This window comes from Lontra canadensis, unplaced genomic scaffold, assembly GCF_010015895.1.
Source record: "Lontra canadensis isolate GAN:19392208 unplaced genomic scaffold, GSC_riverotter_1.0 scaffold57, whole genome shotgun sequence".
NCBI lineage: Eukaryota > Metazoa > Chordata > Mammalia > Carnivora > Mustelidae > Lontra > Lontra canadensis.
The window spans coordinates 11,291,525-11,313,177 of record NW_022631051.1 but is presented as its reverse complement, the minus strand read 5'-3'; the positions used below and the strand labels follow the sequence as shown (position 1 = coordinate 11,313,177).

Sequence of the window (21,653 nt, the reverse complement as noted above, 5' to 3'; positions counted from 1 at the left end):
GGCTGAACCCTTCGCCTGCCTCCCCAAGTCAACAAGACAGAGCACCAGGTGGGCCAATGGTGGTCTTTTATTTACTTCCTCTACCCCCTGAGAGACACGAAAGAGATCTCTACTGGGGGAGCCCCAGCTCACTAAGGAAAACAAGGTAAACACTCATTTCCAAATGGGCCCAGAGCTCCGCAGTGGCTCTGTCCATTACCTTTGCTGCTGATGAGCATCGCCGTCAGCTTGAACATGGCCTGCGTGTAGTGCTGAGCATTACTGAGGTCTAATGCTGTATTCAGCTCCTGGACCATCATTTTGTTCAGGTCAGATATCTGGCCTGTGGCATCTGAGAACCGGATCATTCCATACACCTGCAAGAAGCACACTTGTCAAGAGAGTCACACGTGGGGCGCCTCAGTGGGTTAACGCCTCTGCCTTCTGCTTGGGTCATGATCCCAGGGTCCTGGGATGGAGCCCCACATCGGGCTCTCTGCTCAGCGGGGAGCCTGCTTCCTCCTCTCTCTCTGCCTGCCTCTCTGCCTACTTGTGATCTCTGTCTGTCAAATAAATAAATAAAATCTTAAAAAAAAAAGAGACAGTCACATGTAATCCAGGCACATGGACAAGGCCTGACCGAGCCTCAACTGTCTTAAACTAGAGCTTGTGTGTGGAGAGAGTGACAGGATCATTTCAATGACGCTACCATTGCTCACACTTTGAGGAAACTTCTCTTTTAGCAATGTATGTTGAATTTAGCAATGAAAGCATTCCCTTCATTCTAGATGGTCCTTGAAGGTAGAGACCCAGTCTTGTCCATTTTACATTTTAGCACTGAGTCCGGGGTCTGAACCACAGTAGCGCTGCATGATGTAGACTGATTAAATACAGTTCTTTTGGAGTCAATTAATGACTCAAATGAGAAAATTTTTGAAGTTGTACGTCATATCCCTCCCTCCCCAACAAAAGCATACTTCTCTTTTATCTACCAGACTTGACTATATAGAAAGGATCTGACTCCTTTCAAAACCAAACCTACTGCCAAAGACAGACTTTCTATCACCAGTGGGGTATTCAAAATAGGTGGAACAGGACCTCAGAGCAATTTCCAGCACTGGGAACATCAGCTCAGTGGCAGCCTAGAGTCAGCGGCAGCCTAGCAGAGTGAGGGACCCCCGCCGAGGGCCCCCAGCAAGAGGAAGAGCGATTACTAGAATGAGGAACTAGAAGGGGGAAGGGGAGACCTCACTCAAATGGGGCGCTGACGGACTTGCAGGGATCTCTGAAATGGTGTGGATGAGCTTCTGTGTTTTATAGATTCAGAAACTGAGTCCCCAAGATGTGAAGCAACTCGCCAGGCTGGGCTGAAGTGCGGCATGGCAGGCGAGGGCCCTCACGGGGAGATGCGGTTCCCAACCCCGCTCTGCCTCTGTGACTCTGGCAAGTTACTTTATTTCCAGAGTCTCAGTTTCATTATCTGTAAAGCTGGAACAATAATACATACATCTCACCAACTGCCCCAGATAGTGCATGGCACTCAGTGAATATTTGCTACCACTTAAAACAAACAAACAAACAAACAAAAATAGTCAGAGAAACGGAGAACACTTCAGCATGGCCAGAATGTGCATATGTGCAATCACCGTCCTGCAGAGGGGGTGAGTAGCTGCCATAAATGGTCCAGACTGTGCTAGGGAGCCCTGGGGCCCATGCTTTCAAGTCTACCTAAAATGAGCGAGTTCCAGACACCCGGGTGCATTTTCCGTTGGGAGGGAGCTGACTGGCCTTGGAGCGTGAGGACACCCCCACGGCCTGGGGACACAAGGGGAGGAGAAATACCTCGCCCGCATAGCGGTTGCGCAGATTCAGGGACGCCATGAAGTTGGAGTAATCTTTCTTCACACAGGCCGGGCGCTCTGTTAGCTGAGTTGCCTACAGACAAACACCAAGAATTACTTCAAGCCATTGCCACATGTTTTTCTCATGTTCACCATGGCTAAGCCTGAGTCCCATTAAGAAGTCAAGTCGGATCCAGGAGTTATTAAAAATCTTCACTGCTGGCAAGCTAATAAAACAAAATATTTTAGAACAGCCCCCAGTCTGATACGTCCCAGGGAAGAAAGACGATAAAAAAATCTCATATGGAAAATTTTCTCTGGAAGGCAGCTTGTGATATAGCTTTAATACGCTGCCCTGATTGCTTTCATCCCCAGTGGTGAAAAGACCTTTGCAAAAGACAGATCACCAGAAAGCTGTGAGAATCATTGTAACCTACAACGAAAATGCTGTGAAGTTAGTGCTCCTGGGCTGTATCCTGTGGGTGTGCGCTGGTGTGTAAACGTGACTCGAAGATGGTGAAGGGTGATGTTGAGAGCATGGTGTCAGAGCGAGCAAAAGCCAGCAGGGGCTCAGAGACACCCAATAGTTGCCACCAGTCTATGGCAGGTCTAGCAGCGGAACACAAAAGGGGCTCACTCTTGAGTACAAAGGAGGCCCGAAGAAAGGGAAAGAATTTGCAGACCACACCCTCCCCACCATGTCCTCTGTTTCAGCTTCAGCCCCCCAGCCCACCTCCCCTGCCTCGGGGTTGTGAGGACTGCTCTCCCTGACCCTGGCTGGTCACTGCTACCATGCTGTTGGGTTATCGCGCTGCCCAGAATCACCAAAGACTACAAACATGCAGCGAGGATGACCCCTTTCACCTTTCCCTTTAGTGTCTTTTACTACAAACCAACACAACCTAGCCACTTCTTGACATATGGATGCTACAAGGAATCCTAAGCAGAACAAATGAAGCTGAAGATGTGTGTGCACGTGCGTTCTAGCGCCTGCTGAAACAGAAAAATCCAGCAAATGCTTCCAATCAATGCGATGTAAGATAATGCTGACTGCGTCTCCCGGAGCTCAGTTTTCTTCCTTGTGGATACACAGAAATCCAAATCTGGTATCATTAATGAGTCAAGAAAACACAGTAAGGTTCTACTGCCCAATTCTCTCTGAATGTGGGGATCGTACATGGGACTCGGATCTGTCTACTGCCAGCACGGCCTCCTGTGCAGCATGTGGGTGTCCAGGCGCTTTCGGAAAAAGCTCTACATCAGCTTTGGCCTTTCCCTCACCCTGTGGCTCCTGGGGCTGAAGGAGACTCCTGCTCCCCGGGAGGCGCACACTTACCCCGAGAGTGGTGTTCTGCTTGTTGTAGCCGGCGAAGTGAAGGATGCTTTCAGTGGCCATGGCCAGCCCTGTGTGCTGGGACAGTCCTGACACCCAGTTCTGATGCTTGTTCAGATATTCCTGAAGTCAGAAACAAAAAAAGCCTCTTTTATTTTAAAGGTATGTGAGGTAGTAGAGCAAACCTTGGTTCCAATGTTGGGTCCAACCCCTTCTGTGGGAGCCTCAGTAAGTTAAAGTGCCCCCCCAACTGGCTACTGCTCATGCATGAACAAGGCCGATTGCTCAGAGCAGCCAGCACGCACAGTAGAGGTGAGAGGACCCCTTATTCTTTTAGCACATCCTTGCTGACCATCTGCCACCTGCCAGGTCCTGTGCACCCCAGAACACAGAGTGGCACAGTCCTGGTCGTGCTGTCAATGTCTGGGCAGAAATACCCAGAGCACTCTGCTGTGAAGGGGGAGGGGGATGCCAGGGCAAAGGGACACCTGGCAGGGTTGGAGATGTGAGAAGGCCTTCTGCTCTGGGGACTGTCAGGGGTCAGCACTGCAGGAGCAGCAAATACAAGGAGCTAGATGCTAGGCGGCAAGCCTGGGCCAGAGATAGGCCAGGTCCAGAAAGGCCTTGTCTGTCAGGTGAGGGAGATTAGGTCGGGACACAGGACTCCCCTTGGGAAAGTGCATGAACACTAACTTACAAAACTGTGTCAGTGGTATTGGAGGGTTCACAGAGCCCCCGAAACCCAACCATGGACCCTATGGTGATGGGGAGAGGCTAATGAGATTTGCTAGTGAAACCGGCCCACTGTGGTGGGCAGCACGGAGGATGACTCAGGACAGACAGGCTGCTGGCAGGAGGCCCAGGTGGGATGGGAACACCGCGGCTGGGCAGTGAGGGCTGGATGGCAGGTGGGGTGGCGTTTAGATGGACTAGATGTGCAGGGGGAAGGGAAACAGGGCCTGGGCCAATACCAAGGGGAGGGCTGGTAGAAGCACCAAGACCAGTGCAAGCCTTTGCATTTTCCACTCCCCTCCCAGACCACGCTTAAAAAATACATAGCTCTCCCTATTGTAGGCTTTTTTGTTTAATGAACCTTTTTAGAAATGAAAGGTGGCTTCCCCTCTTTAGACCTTAGCCTTGAGAACTGAAGCCCCTCTTCTCCAGGTGAACAAACAAACGAACAAAAAAATCGGTTCCTAGGGGCACCTGGGTGGCTCAGTGGGTTAAAGCCTCTGCTTTTAGTTCGGGTCATGGTCCCAGGGTCCTGGGATCGAGCCCTTCGTCGGACTCTCTGCTCAGTGGGGAGCCTGCTTCCTCCTCTCTCTCTCTGCCTGCCTCTCTGCCTACTTGTGATCTCTGTCAAATAAATAAATAAAATCTTAAAAAAAAAATCGGTTCCTAAATATGAACAGTTTAAGAAAGTACCCCAGACTGAAGAGGACCAGTGTATCCAGTAGACCGCAACTATTATCAAGTTCCAGGCATGGCCAAGTTACAAGGCCTCCTTCTGTGCAGCTTAGCTTCTGAGTGCCTAATGGAGGGCTTATTTATTTATTTTTTTTCCATTTCCCCAATTCCTCTAACCTCATTCCTCCAACACCTTTGTGGAAGGAGGAGCTGCACGGTGACGCTAGGTACCACTCACGAGCGCTAACAAAATGCTTTTCCAAATAGCCTCCGAGGCTCTTGGGGCTAGCGGCTCTGTCCTTCCTGGATTCCAGATCCAGAAACAGTTTGGAACTAGCTTTGTCCTGACAAGTGTTGCTGAGGGCAACTTCACATGCCCCTCTCAATGCACCTTCTCTTTATTAAGCCAGATTTCCTCTAGCGGGATTTTTCTTATCTTTGATCCCTTTTGAGGTGACTTTTTCCTCTCGCATATCGTGGTATTTCTGGTCCATCTCTGCTTGACCAGAACAATGGCTCACCTTGTGGTCGTTTGTGTTCACAAGCCAGTGCTTTGGTCTGAAAAGGCTCACGTGCACCCCCACGTGCAGCCCGGAGAGGGCTCTACTGGGACAGCAGCCTCACTCCAGCTCCAGAGTCAGGCCGAGGTGCTGCTGCTGGACTGAGAGGCCTCCCCACAGACCACGTCACCCATCTTGCAAGCAGTCCCGAGTCCTGCCATAAACCTGGCACCTACCTGGTGTGAGCGGTCAGGTTCCTGAGGCCCGTCTGCCCAGGATCTCACTGCACCTGCATCCCTCACCTACGACCTGTACCCTTAACCCCCCAAGGTGCTCCCGCCAAAGAGCAGCCTCTGAGGCTCCTGTTGTGCTCAGGCGCCAGACCGACGTTTTTGGTCTGTTTATTCCCACTAGTGTCTCATTTCGAGTTTGTTACCTCTGTGAAAGCTCTCTGGATCACTTGAAAGAGCATAACAAAGTTGCTTTTCGGTGATTTCAAGAGAGTACCTGTAAGTGGGACTTGGTGACTGTGGGTGCCCACTTCATTGCCTCCTGTAGGATCATTCCACAGCGCGCAGCGAAGTCCTTCACGATGCTCTGGAAGACAGTGTGATCAAGCCGAGGTCAGTGTACGCGGGGCATCAGAGGATGCCAGCTGCGGACTGTAGTTAGCTACTGCTGGGGGCTGAAGTGCATCCCCTGAAACCCATAAGTTGAAGCCCTAGCTCCCAGAAACTCAGAATGTGACAGTACTTGGAGATGGAGCCTTTAAAGAGGTGACTAAAGTAAAATCATATGGGTGGGTCCTAATTGCATCTGACTGGTGTCCTCCAAAGAGGAGGAGATTAGGACTCAGGCCCAGAGGGAAGATGTGAGGACACAAGAACAGGAAAGATATCTAAAAGCCAAGGAAAGAGGCTTCTGAAGATATTAACCCTGCCAACACCTTGATCTCAGACTTCCAGCCCCCAGAACTGTGAAAAAAATAAATTTCTGTTGTCTAAGCGACTCAGTCTGTGGCATTTAATCATGGCAACCCTAGAAAATGATTACAGTGACCATGTTCCAACCCTGAGGCTCTGGGTATAGGATACAGACAACCCAGTCTGTAATCCTGGCATAAGACAGGGCCTCACACGTCCACTGGGGGGGCCTCATCACCATGCGGGGATCTCCCTGCTGGCAGCTGGTCTGGCTGGAGGCCCCAAGGCTGGGACATGACCTGGCCCAGGTCTGAGCTGAGCTTCAACCTGCCACAGTGGGGGTTCCGAGTCAGACCTCGCATGGCACGTCCTCCTTACCCGGAGCCACGCACTCCATCTACTTCCCACAGTGCCGCACAAAGCCGAAGTCATGTTACTCAACTACCACAATGATAGTCTGCACACCCCACAGCAGTGAAGTTTGTCCTACAGTCATGCTCGCTCATGCAGCTTGGAGGCACTATAAACTGACAGGCAGCTGAACAAAGGAAGGGCTTAGAGTCCCATGTGTGCAAAGCGCCGGCCCTGACACTCGAGAGTGCAATGAAAACGTCCCTTAATAAGGGGACGACTGCCAGCCTACCTCCCGGGCTTCACAGGTATCAGGAACGGTGATCCGATAGGGGGCATCAGGGATGTCGTAGTAAGGCTGGTCCTTGTGAATGTCCTGAAAACACAACAAGGCTCCCTCTTCCAAACCGCCTTCCCTGGGCTGCCTCTGCTGAGCTGGGCCTCCGGCTCATACTGGGCCACAGACTGCTCCCTTCCCCACACTTGTCTGGTCTGTGACAGACTTCCAAACTTGCTGCAGCTCACTGGGAAAGGCCAGGGTGGGATCTGGGGTCCCCACCCCCAATGTGGCTACCTGCAGCATAAATGAGGCTCAGGCTGAAGGCAGGGACACTCACAGCGCTCAGCGACAGCGACAGGGTCTGGAGGATGTCCAGCATGGTCTTCAGCACCGTCCCGCTCCAGAGCAAGTGGGGAAACCTACACCAAGAGCCAGGTCTCGGTCAGGGGCCAAATCTTTAAGGAATCTCAGCTCCTTAAAGTGCTGCCTTGAGGGGCAGGTGGGGTGAGGTGGGAGCCCCACCTCCTGCTGCCCAGCAGAGGATCAGAAGCCCCCCAGGCAGGTCACTCAGTCAGAAACATCCCCAGGCTCTTGCCAGTCCCACACTTCAGGGCCCAAGCGTGACCCCGTGTGACCTGGTGTCAACCGGATACTGATCGTCTTGGTTATACACTGGTCGAGCCACGCTCCCTCACTCCCCAAAGTGTCCCTCCTTGTTTCTGACCAAGCCTCAGTAATATTCTCACAAGATGGCACAAATAAAAAATGGTAGTATTTGTAGGACACCCTGGGGCAAAGAGAAGAAGCTGCTCCTAAATGTGGTAGTCAGGGTTGAGGGGAGCCAACTCTGCACAGCTCTGACTCATCGTGGCCCATTGCTTAGAAGGTCCAGCTCAGACACATGTCCTATGTGTGCTGCACTTGCTTTCTGGCCCTGCCTGGACCAGACACACAGCACCTGCATCAGGCTCCAGAACTCAGGGACCCTTGTAGGGATGCATGGGCAAGCCCAGCATGGCTGCTTGCTGCCTCCCACCTTTATGCTGCAGACAGGATGGCCCAGCCCACCTTTGAGGGTTCTCATCCATGTGGGGCCATGTCCCATGAGTCTGCTTTGGCTCTCAGCACAGAGAGCCTGGAGTAGAAAAGGATCTGTGTGGGCTCTCCTTTCTCTCTGATGAGCCTGGAAGACACTGATTCAACCAGGGTCCTCCGGCTAGGCTCTGGGGTGGGAGATGTCACCTAGGATGGCTCTGAGCTTCCCAGAGTAAGCCCAGGGAGGCCCTGCAGCAGGGGAGGGTGGGATGCAGAGATACAGGCAGCAGGTGACACCCCTTGTCATGAGATACACTGTGAACCTGGGTGGCTCAGCTGTTAAGTGTCTGCCTTTGGCTCAGGTCATGATCCTGGGGTCCTGGGATGGAGCCCCACATTAGCCTCCCTGCTTGGTGGGAAGCCTGCTTCTCCCTCTCCTACTCCCCCTGCTTGTGTTCCCTCTCTCGCTGTCTCTCTGTCAAATAAATGAATAAAATCTTAAAACAAAACAAAACAAAAAATCATCAATAGCTCAGAATGAGTGGAGGTTTCAGGACTGAACTTCAGACCTTGTAGCAAATTCCATGACATTCTGAGGGAGGTTGCATTGCCATTAGAGAGTTTAAATTCTGACTCCAATTTTTCTACACTGATAGTGGAAGAATGGTTCTTACCCACGTTCCAAATCGAGAGGCGCGCGCGCGCGCGCACACACACACACACACACACACAGCATTAGAAGGAAAAAGAGCTTACTTATCCACCAGACCAGACAAATACTTGTCCGCCACCCTCCGTATCCTCTTGTGAATGTGGTTGAAGTTCACCAACAAAAACTGCGCGTGCCGCTCGAGCTCCTCTTCATTCTCCTTGGTCTTAGCCTAGAGATTCCAAAGACACAGGTACAACAGGTGCCCTCCACGTGCCTCAGGCAGACACCCACTCACACTCCAACAAGGCTTACTTACTTTATCTGCCATCATGTTCAGGAAGGCATCGAATACTTTGTCTGCGACAGCAATCACACACTGCATCATGCCTGAAATGAGGTTTCCACAGGTCAGGAGAGGCAAGGGAAAGGGAACAATCCCAGCCATTTTCAAATATTTTGTTTGGAAAAGATGCTGGACTAATAGAGGAGTGGCCGAGAGAGTAAAGAGTTGCCACATAAGCATCTAGCTTCTCCTATTTTAGCAGCTCTTTTGTCAAAACTAAGAAGCTGACAATGATACTATACTCTTACCTAAGTTTCAGGCTTTATTTGGATTTCCCCTTTTCCCCTCTAATGTCCCTTTTCTGTCCCATGATCCAATGAGGTTGCCACATGGCATTGCCAATCAGATCTACTTAGTCTCCCACAATCTGTGTTGATTCCTGAGTCTGTTCTTGCCTTTCATGACCTTGACACTTCTGAAGAGCATAGGCATTTCGTAGGATGTCCCTCAACTTAGGTGTGCCTGATACTTGCTCATGATTAGACTAAGGTTACAGGATGTTAGGGTAGTCCCACAGATGTGAAGTGGCCTTCTTGCCGTATGGTGGGGTGGGGGTGTGTGAAATCAGTATCTCCCACTGCTGGCAAGGCCGACCTTGATTGCTCAGATAGAGTGGTGTATGTCAGGTTTCCCACTGTGCAGTTACTATTTCTCCCTTTCCATGCTCTACTCTTCAGAAGGGAGTCACTGTATCCAGCCCACACTCGGGGAGGGGAATTAAGCAGCAGCTCCTGGAGGGGCATGTGGGTATAAGTCAAAAACACCACAGTCACTGGGAAATGCTCTGGGAAAGATACTTTGAGGTTATGCAGACATGTCATTTCTCTTTAAGGTTTTGCCCCCTGGCTTTCGCACCTATCACTGGGCTCTGCCTGCAGCAGGTACTCTGGTCTCACTGGGATTTTCTGTTTTCTTCACTCTTTCTAGTTTTAGTAATTGGAATTTTTTAAGGAAAGTCCGTCCCTTCTTCCCCATGTCATTTGTTCAATCATCTAATTACTAAGGACTCATGGATATTTATTCCTTTCACTGGGTTATAATTTGATACTGTCATTATTTTGTTGCTCAAATTGTTCCAGGGTTGGTCATTAGGAGCTCTTTCAGGCAGGCTCCTGTGTCCTTGTGACATGCTCACAGGCCTTTCCTTTCATTTTCTTCTTCTTCTTCCTCTCCTTTTTCTTTTTTTTTCCCTTCACAAGACCTTCCTTTCTGGCACTGTGAGCTGTCCTAGGCGCATCTTGTATTTTCCCTGCAGCCTTGGCTCCCTTTACTGCAGAATGGTGTTTAGAAACCAAGATCCAAGCACCGGGTGTGGTTGTGGCTCCCAGGGTGCAAAGCAGATTTTAAAAAGCAACAGTGGGGGCGCCTGGGTGGCTCTGCCTTCTGCTCAGGTCATGATCTCAGATACTGGGATCAAGTCCTGAATCCGGCTCTCTGCTCAGCCTCTCTGCCTACTTGTGATCTCTCTCTGTGTGTCAAATAAATAAATAAAATCTTAAAAAAAAAAAAAGCAACAGTGGGGCGCAAGCATCATTTGCTGATGTCATTAAATGCTGCTGGCCCTCCATTGCTGGCCCATTTATACAGGGTCTTTGGGGTGGCTAAATGACAGGGCTGCAGGGCAGCAGGGCAGGTACAGCAGGCAGGCACTGCACCTCCGTGCCCCACGCCCAGTCAGAGGCTGAAACATAAAGAGGCATCACGTATGTGTTTGTCATCAGGAAAAACAGGCCCCTGAAACTCTGAGACCTGGAAAGTGATTAGTGTGACCTGGACAGATGCCCCAGCAGGGAGAGGCTGATCTCTAAGAAGCTGGGTTTGGTGGAGGAAATTTGTTTTGGGGGTGTGTTCAGTGTAATATCTTCTCATGTAGCTCTTAGGAAACTGAAAGTGTAAGTTCCTAATGAAAAACTGTTAGATAGTGGTGAGATGCCAGTGATGATCATGCAGTAGTCTCTATGGAGATTTTTACTTAAAAACAGCCACTTTCTTTTTTGTGCTCAAAGTTAGCTTGGGATTACCTCGGTCTTAGTCTGTACTGACTGACTGCAGCTGGCAGGCTATACAGGAACACACGGATGCTTGGCTCACACCTCACAGAGGATGTCCCAGCCATCCCCTTTGGGGGATGCTAGATGCTTCTTATAACCTCTCTCCTGCTTGGTTCTGAAAATTCATCAATAACCAATCTCCAAAGACATCGCCTTCCCACCTCCCACGTTTTAGGGGAGAAAAGGAAGAGGAAAGTACACTCAGCAGGTACACATTTATCAGTTTAACCCTCAGTACCATATTTAGGACAAAAATAACCCGTTTGGAAATCAGGTGGAAGAGTACAATGTACTGTGAATATTAAGTGTTGATAAAGTGGACATCAGGCCCCATGGCAATGTAATTTCCTCTTTTTTAAAAATTTATTTTTAAATTCAATTGTATTAATCTATAGTGTATTATTAATTTCCGAGGCAGAATTTAGTGATTGATCAGTTGCACATAGCACCCACTGCCCATTACATCAAGTGCCCTCCTTTTTTTTTTTTTAAGTTTTTATTTATTTATTTGACAGATAGTGATCACAAGTAGGCAGAGAAGCAGGCAGAGACAGAGGGGGAAGCAGGCTCCCCGCTGAGCAGAGAGCCTGATGCGGGGCTCGATCCCAGGATCCTGGGACCATGACCTGAGCTGAAGGCAGAGGCTTAACCCACTGAGCCACCCAGGTGCCCCTCAAGTGCCCTCCTTAATGCCCATCACACCCAGTTACCCCATCCCATACCCACCTCCCCTCCAGTAATCCTCAAGTTTGTTTCCTAGAGTTTCATTGTCTCTTATGTTTGTCTTCCTCTCTGTGATTTCCGTGTCCCTCTGTTTTTATCTTATTTTACTTTACCTTCCCTTCCCCTATGTTCATCTGTTTTGTTTCTTAAATTCCACATATGAGTAAAATCATATGGCATTTGTCTTTCTCTGACTTATTTCGCTCAGCATAATACCCTCTAGTTCCATCCATGTCATTGCAAATGGTAAGATTTCATTCTTTCTGATGGCTGAGTAATATTCCATTGTATATACACCACATCTTTTTTATTCATTCATCTGTCAGTGGATATCTGAGCTCTTTCTATATTTTGGCTATTGTGGACATTGCTGCTATTAACATTGGGGTGCACATGCCCCTTAGAATCATTATATCTGTATCCTTTGGATAAATACCTAGTAGTGCAACTGCTGGATCATAGGGTAGCTCTACTTTTAACTTTGTGAGGAACGTCCATACTGTTTTCCACAATTTAATTTCCCCTTACCAACACAGCGACAGAGAAACAGAGCTCAGAAGAGAATTATAATTTAGCTTTAGAAAGGTAACTGATTCTGTTTATAGATATTCTCATTAGGAGGCTGGCAAAATGTGGCAGGTTCTTAGGCCCCTAGGGGTTGGCAGTCTCAATTTCTTTTTGTTGCTTAACCTCCCTCCTTGAATCAAAGAAACTCAGACTGACCCAACTGTCTAGCACAAAATAACTGTTAAATAGACAATGGGTAGATAGACGAGGAAAGCAAATCAATGAACAGCTCAGCCAGTGGTTAACAGTGTCTCTACTATACCCCCAAGTGGTCCTGGGGCATGTGTGTGGGACCCTCTGAGTATGGGACTCCTCTCCTGTATCCTGCACCAGTGGAAGAGGTCTCCTAGCATACAAACTGTCTGCACGTATCTTCCACCCTAGCCTCTAAAGGGCTCCTCCTAGTCCAATTCTTCCCAGCACTGCCAGCAGGGGAGCTTGCAAACCCCTCAGTCGGTCTTTCTCTGCCAACCCCCCAAAATAAGTTTACCCACTCAATTTCCCAACTGTCATGCAATAGCAGGAAGGGCTCTTTAAAGGACTTATTGGACAAAGGTCTTACATGAGACAGCACCTCAGAATCCCTGGGGTGATTTTAAAAAAGATTCTTGAAGGACTGATTTTTCAATAATAGAAAAAACAGTACCAGAATTATCTGGGGATTAATTCTCCACTGGCAAGAACAAATTGATAGATTCTTCCCTGTGCCAATGGCTTCTAAACATAGGAAGGACTCCTCACTACTAATTGTACTTAATTAATAATAAATTTATTGATTTTAAGAATTCTCCATTAGCATTCCTCGAAATATTTACCCACACAATCAAGACTCAAAGATCTACTGCACTCAATTCCCTCAAATATTTAAGCACAATTACAAAACTGATCAAATTTTTCTAAGCATTTAATTAAAACCTGTGTGTAATATTTCAGAGTCTCTTAAATTTTATTTATTTATTTATTTATTTATTTGACAGACAGACAGAGATCGCAAGTAGGCAGAGAGGTAGGCAGAGAGAGAGAGGGGAAGCAGGCTCCCCGCTGAGCAGAGAGCCCGATGTGGGGCTCGATCCCAGGACCCTGGGATCATGACCTGAGCTGAAGGCAGAGGCTTTAACCCACTGAGCCACCCAGGGGCCCCAGAGTCTCTTAAATTTTTAAACACTTTAAAAATCCACACATAGACCAACAGAAGGATGCTTAAAACCCATCAGCAACCTTATACTAAAACTGGTCAAACAGTGACTATACTATGCGCTTAATTTTTTTTCTTTGCGGTCTCAATTTTAATAACTCTTCTCATTTTTATTGCCATTCTTTTTTTTTTTATTGCCATTCTTATCTTAGGTTTGCCTCACTAGAATTTCAGTAACTCTAATATTTTTATACCACCGGAGAATTTCATTTATTTGTTTTCCTAGGAGTCTGGTGCTTTTAGGACTGGCTGCATCTGAGACTCTCTGAGCACTTAGGATCTGAGGACATTTGCATCATCGGACTCGTAAGTCTTTGCGTTTCATACTGATTTCCTTATTCTGAAACTTCCCCGGAAACGATGCAGTCGTTTGGACTGTGGATCATTGGTGCATAGGTCCTGATAGTCTGCCTAGCCTGATGCGCCACTGGAAGTGTCCATGGTCCTGAGTGGGGTCTCGTAGGGCCAGCAGGACTAGTGAAGCATGGAGCCCCACACAGAAGGTCTGAATCTGTTCCCCTAGCAAGCTCTCTAACAGTTACTTTCAGCTAACAGAGTACCTTTAACTGGCTACTCTGTGGGACGCCTCTGCCCCGTCACCTGCTGGGCACCCTTTCTACCTGGTCACTCTTGGAGGCCAGGCATGACTTTATTACTGGTGCTAGGCCTCTTCCTGGACTGTGTGGCTCTTTCCTCTTGTTCACTCTTTCCTGATTATACAAGAGAAATAACTACTTGTCTCTATTTCACAAACACTTAGTGGGAAAAACAAACATCTTATACATATAAACACATATATCCAATATATTCTGTATTACTGTTATATATTATACATTATATCTGTTGCTTTGCTAAAATATGCAGCTTATATATATCTTAGTGTATCTGGATATACACCATTATCCTATTTATTTGTCCTTCTTTTAAGCACAGTAATAAAAATATGTATTCATGTTCAAACTGTGATACTCTGTCCATTGGGAGTCCTTTGAAATTGGTTCTTAATTCTCCTAGCCTGCTCTGGACATTTAAAAAGCATAAAAAAGGGACGCCTGGGTGGCTCAGTTGGTTAAGCAGCTGCCTTCGGCTCAGGTCATGATCCCAGCGTCCTGGGATCGAGTCTCACATCGGGCTCCTTACTCGGCAGGGAGCCTGCTTCTCCCTCTGCCTCTGCCTGCCATTCTGTCTGCCTGTGCTCGCTCTCTCTCCCTCTCTCTGGCAATAAATAAATAAAATCTTTAAAAAAAAAATAAAAAGCATAAAAAAGTCAAAAGATGCTCTAGGTCCATCAACGACTATGTCAGGAGCCCAGGATCCTTTTCGCATGGGATGGTATTAGAGACTGAAATTTGGGGGTTGGAGCGTACAAGTATTGAGGGTGGACAAGAGTGATGGTCCTTAAGGCTATATCGTTATAAGGTTATAACCTTAAAACCTTAATCTTTCCAATGTAGCATGTAACTTCATAAAACTATTTTCTTCATGTAGACAGAAAACTGGGAGTAGTATTCCTTATTAGACTATTAAAGCTTATCTCCTGATCGGAGTACCACAACAAGGAACTTACCGGACTTGTCCTTCTGAATAGCTTTATCTTCAAAGTAGCAGAACATTACCTGGAAGCGGTCAGGATCTGTTGAGCGCAGTACCCTAGCAAGGAGAACAGTTTGGAGTAAATTTTGAGAAATCCAGGCCCTCCCTGTCACAGATGTGGTGCTGCCCAGAACTGGTGAGGCTGCGAGGAACCAATAACCCACGCCACTTCAAGGGTCATGGGCTCACCCTGACTTTCTGGAGGGAATTACCCACCCTCTCTCATAACGTTCCCACATCATTCCACCCAGCAACCCACCACTAGCGATAGATCTTAAGGGTTATGCCCATAACGATTCTCCTAAGAGTGCTGGCTAAATGTCCATTGAGAGACTAGTTGGCTACACCAAAGTACACCCATTTAATGGCACATCACGTAGCCACCAAAACGAGAGGTGACTCCATATGCACCGCTACAGAAAAACACCCAAGAGGCACCGTTCCATGAGACAGCAAGGTGCGGGGGAAATGGGGACAGCACGATGTCAGCGACAGATTTCCAAAAGGCCTCTATGCGCCTTCGATGTGTAGGATATATATGTCTGCATTTATAGACAATTTCTAGAGAACTTTTTTTTTTTTTAAAGATTTTATTTATTTGTCAGAGAGAGCGAGTACACACCAGCAGGTAGAGAGGCAGGCAGAGAGAGAGGAGGAAGCAGGCTCCCCGCCGAGCAAGGAGCCAGATGCAGGACTCGATCCCAGGACCCCAGGATCATGACCTGAGCCGAAGGCAGCGGCTCAACCAACTGAGCCACCCAGGCGTCCCTTCTAGAGAACTTCTAAAAGGGAAAGTATAACCATCAAGAGTGGGGATCTCTGGATTCGGAGCCAGGAAAGTGAGATTTGTATTTCTCATCTTGAGCATCTTCTGCACCATCCCAATGTTTTCCTTCTCTTTTTTATTTTATGTGCCATTTTTACTTATAGAGTAGCTGTTTGGGACCACTTAGTTGAGGGGCTCCACTAAGATAGCACGGCCCGTGTGTACACAGGCAAGTGCTTGGTGGAGTGCATCTGTGGGCTTCTGCACCGACCTTCTGTAAGTCTTAGTAGGGCAGGCTGGCTGGCTTTAAGCACATGCATTCCTGAGTGCTCAGGTTCACAGCTTTTACATGATTTCTCATATTGCCAACTTCACTGTTTTTTGTTTGTTTGTTTTTTAGCGAGAGAGATTGAGAGAGAGAGTGCACATGTGGCGGGGGTGGGGGCAGAGGGAGAGGGAGAGAGCATCCCAAGTAGACTCCTGCTGAGCACGGAACCCAAGCTGGGCCTCGATCTCACCCCAAGCCAAAACCGAAGTCGGGTACTCAGCTGACTATGCCACCACAAGCCCCCACTTTGCTGTTTTAAAGCTCTTGTAATAACCAGTGGCTGGGACCCGAAGCCAGGCTCCTGAATAAAGGCTTCAGGGCTGCTTCTCCGTGCTGACAGTGCTCTCAGAGGCCTGGCAGGCAACCTGGGATGGGATCTGGGCTCTTGGGAGCTGCCCGGGGGCTGTTCCCTGATGGTCTTGCTCTACCAGCCCACTCCATAATGCGTCCTGAGATCCTGAGAACTCCATTCGTGGGCACCCTTGTGGGGAAGCAGGAGACAGCCCTGCCTGTGGGCACACGAGGCTGAGAGGGTCCGGGGACGGAGCAGACCGGTTTTTTGGTCTGTGTTGGCTTGCTTGTTTTGTCTTGGTTGGTAACTCTTTCAAAATATATTCTTTATAGAAAGGACAAGAGGGAACTATACTAACACACATAGGGAATGGTGGTGGGATCAGTGGTTTTTCCTCTCTACTTATTTCAAAGTTAATGTGTAATGTTCTTATATTACTTTTGTAAAAAAATGAAAAAGCTTTTTTTTTCAAATTATAATGAAAAGCATTTGCAGTTTCATTTCATTTTTTTTCATCTCATGGCTCTGTGGGACTCTGGGGGAGAATGGGTCACTAGTTTTCAAATTCTGCTCTGTTGTGGCACCCTCTGGCTACCAAGAGGCAGGGAGGAAGGGACAGGGCAGGAAGATGGGCATTCACCCCCACTCACCCAAAACAGCCTTAATCTATTTTAAACGTTGAGTTTCTGAGTAAGAGTTCTTTTACCAGAGGGTTTCATGGCACCAAATAAAGATTAAAATGGTGGCATTGGGGCACCTGCGTGGCTCAGCGGGTTGGGGCCTCTGCCTTCGGCTCAGGTCATGATCCCAGGGTCCTGGGATCGAGCCCCGCATGGGGCTCTCTGCTCGGCAGGGAGCCTGCTTCCTCCTCCCTCTCTGCCTCTCTGCCTACTTGTGATCTCTGTCTGTCAAATAAATAAATAAAATCTTTTAAAAAAATGGTGGCATTCACCAAATATTCCCCCTGTTATGAACTAACGCTTTCTTTTTCAAATCACTGGTAAACTTTTTCTATAACTCATTGCACCTATCCTATGATTCAACCAACGGGCGACGTGTAACCTGACCTTTTCTGATGACAGGGACGTATCATTCTGTAGCCAGTGTATTCAGCTGCAGCCCGAGGGTCCTCAGGCCTTACCACGGTGGAGCTGGAGCATTCACACAGGCAGCAGTGCTCTGAGCGCCCTAGCTGCTTCTTCCAGCCATCATTTAGGAGAGGCAGCATGGCACAGTGCTTACCAGACTACTTGGATCTCAGTCCTAGTCAGGGATTATTATCTTAGGTAATTAACTAAACAGCTTGGTGTCTGTTTCCTCACCTGTAAAATGGTATGTAACACTGCCTTGGTAGGTATGTAACCTACCAACACATTGTTGGACAATGTGTCAATACATGTAACTTAGCACAGTGCCTGGCATGGCATAAGCACTCAATCCATGTTAATACTGGTATTGTCATGATGACAATTATTAGGGCTGTTAGGTCTGCTGCGGTTACACATGCATCCTGAGCGCCAGGCCCCTGTGGGGCTGTTTTGGGACAGGCCCCTTCCCACTTCCCATTTGCTGTTTGTACTCATCTGTGGTCCTACAGACCAGTGCAGTGAATGTCTTCAAACATGCTCAGGGAGGGCCAGTTCCTAATGGGGGCTCTTGCGCAGTCCAATGGACTGAGTTTGCAACATCTGTAGTGACTGCTCAGAAGGCTGTTCCTTATAAGGAGAAGATGACAGGGGAGTTTAGATACCTGGGGATTTATAAGTTGTGGTGTTTGGTGCCCCATAGGGAGGAGCACACAAGAAGAGTGGTTTTGGTTTTTGCTTTTTAAGAAAGCTTGCATGTGTTGGGAGGAAGTGAAGAGTCCCATGCCCGGAATGCAGAGAAGTTTAAAAATTAGCTCCAGCGTGGCTGTGCTGGGAGGCAAAGGCCTGGGTACCTCATATATTCCAGGCGGTAAACAGACAGGAGGTAGGTGGACATGGCAAAGTCCAGCTTGTTGATGAGGGCGGACACTTCGGGAGCAGGGTCCAGCAGGTTGATGATGGTGCTGCGGAGCTCACTCAGCTCAGCCTGGGGGGAAAGAAAAGCTCGAGGCTTCACACAGGCACCCAGGGGGAAGGTGACCCTCCCCCAGGAGCCACAGAAAGCATGTGATAACAAGGACAATGAAAGAGAGCTTAGCGAAACCCCTGCCCTGCATCATCTGTCCCGGGCAGGGTGAGAATCCTTACAGGGGTGACTGTGTCGTTTTTCATGGCCGAGTTATACTGGAGAACAGAGCGCAGGGGCTCTTTGCTGGGAAACGTGAGCAGGGGTGACTTGGTGGCTATTTCACAGACCCCCTCGTACCATTCTTCTGGCCAGAGTCCTGCAAGAGAGTACACACGAGTGAGACCACCACCTTACTCCAGAAGCACTGTGGGACAGGTGACACTGACCATTTCTGGAGTCCTGGATCCTTTGTTTGCGCCAATTTTCCCCTAAATGTGGCACAGAAATGAACTTGTTTCCTAACTCAGACGGGTTTTTCCTAAGATACAGAGCACGGTCAGAACCCTAAACTACATCTGGGAAGTGTAACATTTACAATCATTTGTAGGAAGCAGCAGCTGAATTTGGGCGAATTTTGAGTGCATGCGCATTCATAATTAGGGAGAGTTCTCTCTCACCTTTTTTTTCCACACTGCACTCTGTCTTCCCCGGGCAGAGAGGATCCCCTTACCTGAGCCCTCCACTGCAAATCCCATCAGCACGGAATAGAGCCAGAAGTCCCGGAAGAGTTTCTGCAGCCGAGGCTTGGCTTCTTTGATGGGAGGTAACCTTCGGGTGAGCTAATGTGCGGAGAACAGAGGGAGAAAAGGAGGTTATTTGCTCACAAGCTGTAAAACCTACAGATGTAAAATCAATCCCAGATTCATTCTCCAAGAATCAGTCAGTCATTTTGGGTAGGAAAAGACACACTGAGCAGTGACCAACACTTCTTGATCAATTCACTGGTAAATACTCCCCCAATCAGCAAACATTTATTGAGTAGCTAATGTGCACCAGGTACCGCGCCTGGGAGGTGAAAAGCCCCATTCCAAAAAGACCTTTCTGCCGAGTTTGGAGGCAGGTGAGGAAATCATCACAGTGTGGCAGAGTCCTGGAGAAGGTGTCACAGGTCTCAGTGTTACTGTGCAAGTAACCCTAGCCAGGCAGAGAAGGGAGAGCAGGCTGTCCAGCCATAGGGGCATCAGGCCCAAAGCCTGGGCCTGGGGAGGGCATGGAGGGCTGGGGAGGCTGAAGCTTAGGTGAGCAGCTGTGCCTGGAGAGACAGGGTGATCATGAGAAAACTCCTGGGTTAAGGAGAAATGGCTTTCAGATCTTTTTGGGAAGCACAACTTTTCCAACAGTCATCTTGGGCAGAATTCCAAGATTTAAAATAGGTAGAGGCAGAGTTGCTTAGGCGCAGCAGTGAGAGGCTGAAGTCCCTGCATCTTTGCTCCAGATGGTGTCGTGCCCAGTGTGAAGCAGGGAGTGGCTTGTAGGTTGTGCAAAAATGTTAAACTTGTGCACAGCACCTGTTGGACAACTTGGTCCTCACAGAACCCCCAGAGGACGTCAAGCTCTCTAAGATGACAATCAAGCTACAACAAGGGGTCTCTGCTATCCAAACAGTCATGAAGGCCAAGGACACAGAGGTGGGGCACATGATGACACCACTACTGGGAGGGCAGGGGACAGTGAAGAGGGGTGCCTGCACCTGTAGCTGGTAGGACTATAAACTGGCATACTATTTCCTGGAAAGCAATCTGGAAAAATGCATCAAAAACTCTAAATAGCCCCATCATTTCACCTAAAATCCCATCTGTAGGGATCCATAAAAAAATTTTTTTTTCTGATTTAGGCACAAAAATGTTGCAACATTTGTTAGAACAGAAAAAATAAAGAGGAAAACACTAAGTGTTTACCTGAACGGGGCATTTACATAAGTTACAATATATCAGAAATTGTATTTTCTAAGAATATTTGGTGACACAGGTAGAACTTACGTCAAGTGGAAAAAAATGCAAAATGCATATAATATGACATAGATTTAAGGTATATGTATATGAATACATGTCCATAGAAAAAGAGGGGAAATCTCCAGTTGCATAGTAATAATGATTATTTCTGGGTAGCTGGGTTGGCAGGAGCTTCTAGTTTCTTCCTTAATGTTGCCTGTATTTCCTGGAGTTCTGCTATAGATATGTTGCTTCCATAATCACAGGGATGGTACAGGTACTGGCTTTGGTCTAACAACATGCTGTGAAGGAGAGGCAAGCAGGCTCTCCCTGAAAGCCACTAGGGTGCTGTGCCCTTGGAGAGTGTCAGTCAAGATAGGGTGGGGGCTGCAGGGTGGCCTGTGGGAAGGTGCTAAGGAGGTGGAGAAGCACTGGGGAGGGCAGCAGTGGACAGAATTGTCTGAAGGTAGAAAGGACACTGCCACTAAAGCACACCTGAGGGGCTTCCAGCTTGCTAGTGGCCAAAGATGTGGGTCTAAGGAAAAGAAGCTCTGGGACTGATTCTGAGGTGATGGAGCTCCCTAGGATAAGGTTGCAAGAGATGGTAGAGGCATAACAGGGCTCCCAGACCAAAGCCTTGGCTTGGTATTCAAGGTCAATGTGGCTAAGAGGTTCTGATGTCCTGTAAAGAGAACTTGCCTTTGGTGGTTATGGTCAGGCTTTCAGAATGTTTCACTCTCAACTGGATCAGGGCCCCCATGGTTGTAGAACACTGAGAAAGTGACTGTCGAAAATCTGTCTCCACTTTGTGATCTTACTACTCCTCATCCTGAGAATGTCCTGCCTCCCTCCTAAGAACTAGGGCTTGGAAGTGCCCTATAGGTTCTCCCTGCACTGATGACTCCATCACACCACCTGAGATGGCTCTGGTCCCCAGGAAAGGAAAACTGTGGTGGAATCACAAAAGGCCCCAGAAGTGCTCCAAAGCGACCTAAGATAAGGACACAGTGTACCCAGGCTGGTTAGGACTGTGGTTAGGACTGGTTGGGACACATTCCTGTGCTTCAGGAGAGACAGAAAGGAGTGAGGAGGTACCAGAGAATGGCTAGAAGATGACAAACGGATCCTGTCTGGCCCCAAGACAGGACAGGCAAAGGGTAAAGGAAAGGGCTATAAGATAACTGACCTGCTCTCCCCTAAGAAGATCAAGGTCAGAGAAAAGAAGTCTGAACTAGATGAAGGAGTCCAAAGAGACGTAACAACCAAATGCAGTGTAGGAACCCTGACTGGATCCTAGATTTTATTTTATTTTATTTTTTATTTTTAAAGATTTTATTTATTGGGGCATCTGGGTGTGGTCGGGGTGTGGTCTCAGGGTCCTGGGATTGAGCCCCGCATCGGGCTCTCTGCTCGGTGGGGAGCCTGCACCCCCACCAACCCGCCTGCCTCTCTGCCTACTTGTGATCTCTCTCTCACTGTCAAATAAATAAATAAAATTTTATTTAAGA

At 48.2% G+C, this 21,653-nt stretch overlaps 1 protein-coding gene across 1 annotated transcript in view; it reads right to left on the bottom strand.

Annotated features, from left to right (window-relative positions):
* The window catches only part of PI4KA (phosphatidylinositol 4-kinase alpha), a 116,966-nt gene that overhangs the window by 23,860 nt on the left and 71,453 nt on the right, over nt 1-21,653 (bottom strand). Inside the window, exons 20-31 of the mRNA XM_032875965.1 lie at nt 18,885-18,993; nt 18,394-18,530; nt 18,099-18,232; nt 14,748-14,830; nt 8,618-8,688; nt 8,406-8,530; nt 6,952-7,033; nt 6,627-6,710; nt 5,568-5,657; nt 3,157-3,276; nt 1,822-1,914; nt 200-356 (exon numbers count right to left, since the gene is read on the bottom strand). Of these exons, the coding sequence (XP_032731856.1) occupies nt 200-356; nt 1,822-1,914; nt 3,157-3,276; nt 5,568-5,657; nt 6,627-6,710; nt 6,952-7,033; nt 8,406-8,530; nt 8,618-8,688; nt 14,748-14,830; nt 18,099-18,232; nt 18,394-18,530; nt 18,885-18,993 (1,285 nt within the window). The remainder of the gene's footprint in view (nt 1-199; nt 357-1,821; nt 1,915-3,156; nt 3,277-5,567; nt 5,658-6,626; nt 6,711-6,951; nt 7,034-8,405; nt 8,531-8,617; nt 8,689-14,747; nt 14,831-18,098; nt 18,233-18,393; nt 18,531-18,884; nt 18,994-21,653) is intronic.